This window comes from Mastomys coucha, unplaced genomic scaffold (assembly GCF_008632895.1).
Source record: "Mastomys coucha isolate ucsf_1 unplaced genomic scaffold, UCSF_Mcou_1 pScaffold14, whole genome shotgun sequence".
In the NCBI taxonomy this organism is placed as follows: domain Eukaryota; kingdom Metazoa; phylum Chordata; class Mammalia; order Rodentia; family Muridae; genus Mastomys; species Mastomys coucha.
This window is the reverse complement of record NW_022196896.1, coordinates 50,432,736-50,443,584: the sequence shown is the minus strand read 5'-3', so window position 1 is coordinate 50,443,584 and position 10,849 is coordinate 50,432,736. Positions and strand designations below refer to the sequence as shown.

Here is a 10,849-nt window from a genome sequence, read left to right as displayed (position 1 = left end):
AAAAAAAAAAAAAAAAAAAAAAAAATTACATGGAACCAGCATGACTCTTCTCTATTTGGTTGGTTTCAGTATTGAAATTGTTTGGCCTAGACATGGCTTCTTCAGAAGTTTTTAAATTATGAATCAACCTTTTATAGATTATAGAACTATCCAGATTATCCTTTGTTGTGTTTTCATTATTTCTGTTTAATTTTCAGAATTGTCAAATTTATCACCACACCATTATTCATAACATCTCTTTATCATTCTTATTTTTATTAATCATTTGATTCATTTACATTTCAAATGATATCCCCCTTCCCAGTTTCCCATCCACAAACCCTCCATCCTCTCCCTCCTCCCATTTGCCACTATGAGGGTGCTCCTCCCACCAGTCACCCACTCCCACCTCACCACTCTAGCATTCTCCTATGCTGTGGCATCAAGCCACCACAGGACCAAGGGTCTCCCCTCCCATTGATGCCAGACAAGGCCATCCTCTGCTACAATATGTATCTAAAGTCCTGGCTCCCTCTATGTGTACTCTTTGGTTGGTAGTTTAGTCCCTGGGAGATCTGAGGGGTCTGGTTAGTTGATATTCTTGTTTTTCCTATGGGGTTGCAATCCCGTTCAGCTCCTTTAGTTCTTCCCCTAGTTCTTCTTCTTTAACATTTTTAATTGCTTCTTTTATTTTTTAAAATTATAATATAAATACATGAGTTTCTCCTTCCTTTTCCCCTTTCCAAACCCTTCCATATGTCCCTATTTGCTCCTTTTTAAAAGTCATGATCTCTTTTCTCATCAATTGTTGTTATATGCATATATGTACACATGTATATATTTCTAAATATGCTCAGACTTACTTGTATGCATGTTTTCAGGGTTGATCATTTGGTACTGGAAAACAAATTGATTGCTCTCCCTAAGGAAGATTACTTCTCCTATTCTTAGCATCCCTTTCTTACCTGTAGTTCCTTGTGCAACATTGAGTCCTTGTGTGCTTTTCCTTATCTTTTTCAGTTGATGTTTAGCCAATTGTGTTGTTAAGACTTTTTGCATCTACGAAACACACCATGACTACCATAGCATAATAACCCTAAGGGTCCAGTAGTGAAACACATACCTTGGCAGCAACCAAAAGCTCTCTAATTGAGCTTAAGACTCGATCAACAAGAAGGGAATCATGTCCAGTACTGGAAACCTACCTAACTACTCAGTACTACTGTAAGGGTCCATGATTAGCCCAAGAATGATACCCCTGACTAAATAGTATGTAAACATAAGGAGTGTTTTAATTCTGCAGAAGTCTAGCATGCTGGGGTCTCCTATTACCAGAAGAAAGAGACAACCAAGTGAGTTCTCAGGCCTGATTTAAAGCACTTTAGGGAATTCTGGGTAGGCGACCTATATCTTGCTCCATTTCTAGGGACATTCCATTACCAGAGCTTGTGGGCTGGAAACTGTTGCTGAGGAATTCCAGGGTAAGTGACCTTTATCTCTAGACATTCCAGAACCATTTCCACGCCATGAGGGCTGGAGCCTGGGTTTTTTTTTGTTTTTGTTTTTGTTTTTTTTTTCTAGTAACTGACTTGCTTGGGCTTGCCTAGACTTGCCCAGTTCTTAGACTTAGTCATCTGGACTGTCGATTTGAAGCCCATCATGGAGTCAGCCTGTCTCATCCCTCTCACTAATGAAGTCAGGGATCTGGGAGAAGAACTTACAAGGACCACTTTACTAAGCCAGCATAATCCCTAGCTAGATTCTGAATGTTTGTCTTTATCCCTCCAGGGAAGTGTAACCTTTCTGCTCACCAAGAAAGCATCTCTTTACAACAGATGGAAACCCTACAGAACACCACAACCAATCAAAACGTTTACATATACATCTACAGCGCACTTCTGCACCTAAGACTGGGTAGCATCTCTGCACAAGAAGGGGTGAAAAGCTTATAAGAGCCAGAGGATAAGGGTGCTTGCTGTGGGATTGTGTCCCGTTACCATCAGAACCTACATCCATAAAGACTCCTTATTGATATTTCACAGCCATCATGTCTATGGTGACATCCCCTATTACATTTCTGAGATGGATAGTTTCTATCAGCCTACAAAAGATTTATCAATTTTTTAATTTTTTCATAGAAATCAGCTTTCTGTTTCATGAATTTTCTGTTTAGCTTTTTATTATTATTTGTTACTTTCTTATATATATGTATGCATGTATATATTATATATTACATATATTATATACATAGCATCTTTGTGCCAATTTTATTCTTCTGTTCTATTCACAACTGTGGTTTACCTGTACATTTTGATAGGTTGTATTTTCATTCTCTTTCGGCTACTAATATTTTGTAATTTTTATTGAGATTTTATTTTAACTAATAAAATATGTAAAAGTATATTTTAATTGTTTTCCATGTTTTTAGAGTTTGTCTTTTTACTGTTGATTTATAAGTGAATTCTATTATAATTTGGCAACATAATTTTATTTTTTACAATAATGAAGTTTGCTGATAGCTTAGAAAATACTCTAACTTGAAATTTTTTAAATGAACAAAAGAATGACATCAAGATGTTTTTAACATAAAATGCATATTCTATTGCAGTTGTGGGAGATGCAAATCTCTATCTAGATCCCATTTCGTTCTCTTATTTGGATATTCATTAGACTTGCTGACTTTCTGTCCACTAGTTCTGTTCTAGTGCTTCAGAGAAAAGGGACTGGTGATGCCCCCAAATTTGATTATGGATTTCTTTGTTCTCTTTTCAATTCTACCAGTGTTTGCTTTGTAAGGAAAGCATGCTGTCATTTTCCCCTAATCTCTTTTAAAAACAAAACAAAGTCATAAAGCATATGGCCATATTCCTAAACAATGGAATTAAATAAAGACCTTGTAGATATCCGTTATACTGCCTCACTGCAGCATAGAAATGGGGCAGTGACTTTAGCATTTCTCTTCTGAAGAACAATGTTATTTTATCTATTGGTGTTATCAGTTTACCTGAGACATAGCATCATTATATAACTGTGTTTGTTGGATGAGGCAATACATCAAAATTTGTGGGGAGAGTGTCCTGTACAATACAATCTCTCACAACTAGAGTTCCAAACTTCCTGACAGAAGTAGGAGCCCAGGGAATGAGTAATGGTAGGGTCATCTAATTAACTTTGTTGTACACAAGTTTAGCTAAATGGGCATTTTATACTAGAGCATGGTTTGTGTGTGTTGGAAATGTGCTAGTGAAAACATGATGTACTGGGCAGTGGTGATGCACATCTTTAATCCTTTGGGGAAATTAAAGGAGATTGGCCAGAGGCAGAAACTGATGAATCTCTGTGAGTATGAGACAAGTCTGATTTACAGAGTCAGTTCCAGCACAACCAATGCTACACAGAGGGGAAAAAAATGACTATGCACAGATGACCAAATCTACGGCCATATGTACCAACAGTGATGATCTGTGGGTTTTATTTATTTTAGTTTTGTTGTTGTTTTGTCTGGGGTTTTTATATGCTTGTTTGCTGTTTTTTGAAATAACAGTGAGTAATAACTCTATGGGGGACTCATCTCTCACTGTGAGAAGTCCTTGTAGGTTCCTTAATGCAGAATAATAGAATAGAATGCCATGCCTCTGTGGGGCATTTCAACTGCATAGCATATCATGACCTGCTCTAAAGACGTGTTTGCATAACACACATACAAAAGTCCAGTTTTCATGAGTTTGGTAACAACTTTACCTTAATGGAAAATGGATTGGAACATTGATATTTCTACAATCTATCCTTCTGTGATATTAGGCAGCTTATATAAAAACCATGAGTTAATTTTATAATCTATTCCTTACAATAAAGCTGAATAAGATGCATCATCCATATATAAATAAGGACAACCTTTGTCTTCAAACAAGAAAGGTAGTTCCCTTTTCAAAACAAGCCAATTTTAATAAACAGGGGATCTGTCCCTACAGGGACAAATGACTTTGCAAGAATTACTCTAGAATTATTTTCTTTCGCAAATCCTCTCTGCCTTCTTCATTCTGTGATTGTTTAAGCGCTGCTATCATTGGCCTTTCCCTGGGGTTAACTCAGCGCTCTTCTTAAATAATCTCCAAGTCATTTTGCTGGAACAGGTGTTGTTTTCCAAGCAGCCATTGCCAAAGGGCAACATGATAATTAACAAGCTTCAGATCTGGAAGAATCTAGGACTCACTTCTGACAGACATCAGATGTATGTGCCACGCACATAGTTATTCTTCTGAAACTGCCTGTGTTTTCAGGGGAGTCTGACACTGTAACAGAAGGCTGAATACTCCTAATCCTCTGAAACCAACTCTTAGAGGTTTAGGGATTATGCCTTTCCTCAGCACCATGAAGCTCTATGTCTCTAAGGCTTGCCATTGTATTTCTGGGTTCATTTTTAATTTCATGTTACCAAGCAGCTAAAGCCAGCTACATTACATATCCCAAGTGAGAAAACATTCCTACTCAAACTGCATGTTTCCTATTAAAACTGACATGTTCACACTGTTAGAGACTTGAGGAGGCACACACCCTATAATAGGAGACAAGACACAGAAAAAAAATAGGAGGCTTCAGTAAACTTCATACTGGTTTTGTGGAGGAGAGATGTTCTTTACACATCAACCAGATGGGCCAAGCACAGGTCCTAAAGGTTGAGAAAGATTCACACAGCATCTTAGAGTTGGTTGTTACTCTATAATGCTTCTCTCTGACATATCCGTTCTGATATCTCAGGAGTTCGTGATGATCGTTGTCTTTGGCTTGGAGTTCATCATTCGAATCTGGTCTGCAGGTTGCTGTTGTCGTTATAGAGGATGGCAAGGAAGACTAAGGTTTGCTCGAAAGCCTTTCTGTGTTATAGGTGAGTATCAAGGATTTATGGTACTGCTCTCTCTCTCTCTCTCTCTCTCTCTCTCTCTCTCTCTCTCTCTCTCTCTCTCTCTCTCTCTTTCTCTCTCTCTCGGTTTACAACATTCAGTGCATATCAGGAGGCAACATTCAGGAACAACTTACTGTGGACTGTGTCATCTTTCTCTTTGTTCTCTCCATCCCTCCCTCCCTCTCTCTGTTGTATGTGTGCAGGTGTGCCTCTGCTGATTAGCTCTGCAATATGCCACCAGATTATATTCAAATGAATCAAATGGGCACCAATGCATTATTCCTACTAATACTTATCCTCTAGCATACATTGGCAGCACAAGTGTGGCTGTGCTCTGGAAACTTTAAATCTGACCATGAGCTCTACACTCTGAAATAGGATTTCCCCCACCCCCGCCCCACAGTTCCAAAACAAAGAGTGCATTTCTGTGTTGCCCCTAGCTTCTGTAGGGAAGGAGCGACTCAATTCTATTAAGATTCCATTTGAAATGATTTCTCCTGATGAAAATGTTATAGAGTCCCGTGGAGTTAAGACTTGGCACCTTTCCGTAACAATATTTAAAATCATATCATAAAACTGAAAACTCTGCATATCAAAGCTATTAATAGACAGCTAAATTTGCCTTTCCTGCTCTTTTGCCCTTCTCCCTTGCTGGGCAAACATTCAGATCCAAAATGCTGGAAGTTCTTGAGTGAGGTTTACTCCAAGCTGAGAAAGTCAGGTTTAATTTACAAGATAGTTTACCCTCTTGTTTGGGGAGTTAGGAATTGTTGAGTAATCTCCTTGATCTCACCCCTTAATCCTGCTCCCTACGGTGAGAACAGCCAAGTGCTTTCCAGGAGCAGATATCCCCAACACCAACTTCTCTCATCTACAAAGTTAAGCTTCTTTTCTTTTTGGAAACCATGTGCTAAGGTATGGAGAAAAGCAGGTGGCAGCTCACAACCCACAAGTGATCAAGTCATTGAACATTTGACTCCACTCCAACCCCCGACGAAGGGGTCTTTCTCATTCTGAATTCGCTACTCAAACAAGGTTAGGACAGATTATCACTTGATGGGAAACTACTTGCCAAACAAGGACTTCCAGGAAAAACCCAAACAGAGCAACTCACAAGGCAGGTGGTTGGCCAAGATTCACTCAACTTTTACAGAATAAGGTCAGTTCATGGATGACTGCAGGAACGTTCCAATCCAGATTTTAAAACCAATTAAAAGTTGATTGTATTCCAGTTCCAAAGGCCATGTAGTTCTTTCCCAAATGCCTGCTGCCTCTTGATAACTCTTTCCAGCCATGGATGCATCAACACACAGTAGCCTTTTAATCTTTCTCTGTCTGCTTCACATCTTTGAAGGTCTTTCTTGGAAAGTAATCTTCTGTTCTCATTACCTTGCTTGCCTGCTTGCACCTATCAACGGAGACTTTGTAGATTTAATATCGGCATAATTCAGATTTTGTTAACTTTGGGGAATTTCTGTTTAAGTGGACATTTTACAGCTAGAAAACTAACCACTCTGTAAGTTGACATGGATAAATATATAATGAATTCCCATTAGAGCACAGATAAAATGCAGCAAAAGTAATCATGTATGGCTTTCAGTATTCTGTTTAATGTCTACGTGACAGTTGGATCTGTGTTTCAATCTAATTGGTGTAATACTGAAATATATTCAAATGTGGATTATTGATATAAATTCCCTGGATTTATCCCACACATGTCACCTACTGAAGTCAAAGGGCTATACCCCATTATTCTTGAAACCCTTCCTAGATCTCTCTAGGAGTCTAGAATGCCTTGTAAACTGCTAAAAATGATGAAGTCAGGTCTATGGTCCCCTTATTCAACCAAATCTACACTGCTAAATGTGAAAGGTGATAGTGTACCTTTCTCACATTTCTGTGATGTAGGTTCTGAGCACAAAAGAGTCTGAAACACACCAAGACTTATTATTACTTCATATGTTTGAAACATTGGGTACTCCGAATATGCCAAATATTTATTGATATATTGAACATTTAAGTATAGAATGTGAAAAGGTTAACAGCACAACTGTTATGCCTTCCAAGTGGGAAATTTTTTTTTTTTTTTATTTTCTTTATTTACATGTAACTTTCTCCATTCCCGGTTTCCCCTCCAAAAAACAAACAAACAAACAAAACCAAATCCCTGTTGCCTCCCACCTCCCCATGCCTGTCACCCCGCCCTCTCCTACTTTCTGGCCCTGGCATTCCCCTACACTGGGGCACAGAACCTTCACAAGGCCGAGGCCCTCTCCTCCTATTGCTGATCGAACCTGCAATCCTCTACTATACACATGCTGCCAGAACAATCAGACCCCTCCATGTGCAGTCCTTGGTTGGTGGTTGAGACCCTGGGAGCTCTGAGGGTACAACTTAGTTCATATTGTTGTTAGTCCTAAGGGGCTGCAAACCCCTCAGCTCCATTGGTCCTTTCTCTAACTCCTTCACTGGGGACCCTGTATTCAGTTCGATGGATGGCTGTGAGCCTCTACATCTGTGTTAGTCAGGTACTGTCAGAACCTCTTAGGAGATAGCTATATTTAGACTGGCTTGCCCTTCCTTCAGTCCCTGCTCTCTGCAGCTCCTTCCATGGGGAAATGTTTTCTTTAGGCACACTCAGCTTTAGCTATCAACTTGACACAGCCAAGTTATCTGACAATGTCTATTGGGGATCACTTCTATCAGACTGGCCTATGGCAATCTGTGGAGAATTATCTTGATCCACATTTGATACAGGAGGACCCAGCCAACTGTGGGCAATGCTATCCCTGGACAGGTGGACCTGCACTGTCTAGGAAAACAAGCTAAGACTGAGTAAGAGGGCAAGCTAGAAAACATAGTTCTTCCATGGTTCTTACCTCTGTGCCTGCTTTGAGTTCCAGCCCTGAGTTCCCTCAGTCGTGGTTTTTGAGCAGGGAGTTAAAACGCAAAGGAAACCCCTTTCTTCCCCAAGTTGTTTGTGGTCAGTGTTTGTCAGAACAATTAAAAGCCAACTAAAACACACTGCAATGAGGACACTTCCCATTGGAATCAAACAGAAGCTATGGCCATGGTCAGACCTTGCATAGTACTAGTCATTATTTACCATTGGGATACCATTTGATAGAGGCCCTGTGAGCTGATTTCAGAGATTTCCCCTTTCTGAACCACCAACCCTCAATTAATTAAAGAAACCATATAAGCATTGTGCCCTAATGTTGGAAAAACATATTGTAAATATTTAACATTCTAAGAAAAACAACTTGCGCATTTTTTTAAAAATCGAATCTTTCTTTTCATCACTGTTTTGAATATTTTGCTTAGTTTTAACGGCTTCCTTTGAAAATTGGGAAGATTGGATCTAGAATGGCAAAACCCTTCCTTACATGTTCAACCATCTTCATCCCTAAAACTCTGCTGTGAAAACCTTTCTACAACTCTGGCAAATCCCTGAAGTCCGGCCTCCAAGAGTTAAGCACATTTGTAGTAACTACCTTGGTTGGCTTCCTTACGAATTTTCTATATCCCAATATAAATGCCTTCTTTTATAACATAAGCAGGGAGATGCATGAATCACTTCCAAGACTGGTATCATGGCCATTCATTTTTATCCAGCTTCTCTTAATGGCCTACTGGAGAATTGCAAATAGTATCAAAGGCTGGTACTTAGATCACAGTTAATGAGCCTGATGTGTCAGGCAGTCTCAACTTCAAATGGTGGCTATTTTTGGATTCCTGAATGACTACTTTTTAAAAACAGTCGTAGCAGGGCTATACTTTTTTTTTTTCAGTCTTCAAGTGTGTCTCAGTGCAGCAGAAAACGTCAGCCTGTTAATAATCTTGTATCTATATTTGATGTTAAATGTAGGTTGATTTCCTATCACTGTTTTAACAGTTTCCTGTGGTACTTCCAGCAGAGAATGAAGAGGGTTAACCACAGCTCAGATGTTTCCTGCAAACTAAGCATGTCTGTCTTTCACTTGTGTGCCTTGGGAGAGTGCCAGCCAATGTTTTGTTGTTGTTGTTGTTTTGGTTTGGTTTGGTTGTTTTTAGAAAACATGCCCAGCTTCTTACTTGGCTAAAAGAAAAATAGAAGACTTTATTAGATCAACCACATGGTTAAGGCTATTAAAATACGTCTGTGATTTCATCATAGTATAAGGCAAGTTGGGTTGTTAATGCATTCACAAGTTAGAACAGAGACTCTGAACTGCCACTGGCTTGCAAACTAAAGTTTGTTTGTTTGGTTTTTTTTTTTCTGCTTCTCTGCCATCTCCACTTTTTACTGGAATAGACCTGTTCTTGACCCGAGTCATTTTCATTATCTTCAAAGCTTTTTAATCCCCTTTAGTAGAAGCTTTTCTCACAGGCTATTGCCTAACAGTCATGCATTCTGCAACTTCTCTCAACTAATTGTTCATGCTCTTCCGTAACAGGCAGATTCTATCCTATGGTCAACTGGTTGAGAGTTAAAAACCTATTTAACCAAATATTATTACTTTCTAGTAGCATTATTTACCGAAAACTGCTACATGCTACTTCGAGTACCTTATAAGTATTATATTACTAATCCTACTCAAGAATTATAATATACTTTTTAGTTTTTTATTGCCATCTTATTTTATGTGTATGGCTATTTTACCTGCCTGTATGGCTGTGCACCACATGCATGTCTGATGCTTGCAGAGACCAGAAAGGGGCATTGAATCCTCTGAAACTGGAGTTATAAATAGTTGTGAGCTGCCATCATGTGAGTGCTGGAAACAAAATCTGGATGCTCTTAACTACTAAGCCATCTCTCCATCCACTACACTCCATTCTAAACATGAAGAAGTAAGATAACACTTAACAATCCGGTGAAAAGTTAGAAAGAAGGCCAGAAAACAAAAATACAAATAGGATTCTTTTCCAGTGATTTTACTCTAGAAAAAAATAATCCCACACTCATTGTTTTCTGACAATTTAAAATTAAATTTGGCTGAACTTTGACCATTGGCACCAACTAATGTCTTCCGGCACTGGATATTCAAAAACCCAGAGTTTATACGATGACATTAATAGCAACATTAGCTTTATTATTAACAACTGCATCTATTGCTGCTTTCGAACTCAAAGGAGAAATTAGGGAATAAATAGACTTCTGTGCCTAGTATCTACTACTTACACTCATATACACTGTCATTCTAAGGGTCCCTGGGACTTGAAAATTGGAAGTAAGTAGTTCTTTTTTGTTTGTTTGTTTGTTTGTTTGTTTGTAAAAAAAATATTCTGTGATCTAGAAAGATGGCTCAGTGTTTAAGAACACTGACTGCTCTTCCAGAGGTCCTGAGTTCAATTCCTACCAACCACATAGTAGCTCACAACCATCCTTAATGGGATCTGATGCCTTCTTTTGGTATGTCTGAAGACAGCCACAGTGTACTCATATAAATAAAATAAATAAATCTTACAAATTCTAGGGTAAATCATCTCCCACCCAGGAATGCTTCCAACTGTTCAATAACTGTATATAGTAGTCATTTAGGTAATACTGTGGTATGCAATCCTGACTGATAAGTAAGGGTAAAAGGCTATTGTACTGGACCACACAAAAATTATTCTTAGAGGGAAATGAAAAACTAGAGACTGTCCCTCATTTCTTCCATAAATTTTAGTAGACTCCAATTATATATTTTACTATTATCCTTCCTATTTCCTGTTATATAAGAAAAATAATATTCAAAGATAGAATACATGTGTGCCAGGCACACACTGAGTGCAATATACAAATACACATAAAAATAGTCCCTAGTTGTAAGAGTTCAGTCTCATATAGCCTTAGAAAGGGGAAAGTCAAAAGAACATTGAAGAGTTCTGTGAAGAATGATATGGACGGTCATAATTCACAAATAAGACAAAGGCACCAAGGTCATCTCAGGTTTGAAACTTAGTCATCCAGGAAAAAAAATACAAATTATATATATATAT

The 10,849-nt window shown here is 38.5% G+C and overlaps 1 protein-coding gene across 5 annotated transcripts in view; it reads left to right on the top strand.

Moving 5' to 3' along the window:
• The window catches only part of Kcnq5 (potassium voltage-gated channel subfamily Q member 5), a 561,250-nt gene that overhangs the window by 406,000 nt on the left and 144,401 nt on the right, over positions 1–10,849 (top strand). For all 5 annotated transcript variants that reach the window (XM_031367001.1, XM_031366999.1, XM_031367000.1 and 2 more), the window contains exon 3: positions 4,738–4,864. In XM_031367001.1, the coding sequence (XP_031222861.1) occupies positions 4,738–4,864 (127 nt within the window). The remainder of the gene's footprint in view (positions 1–4,737; positions 4,865–10,849) is intronic.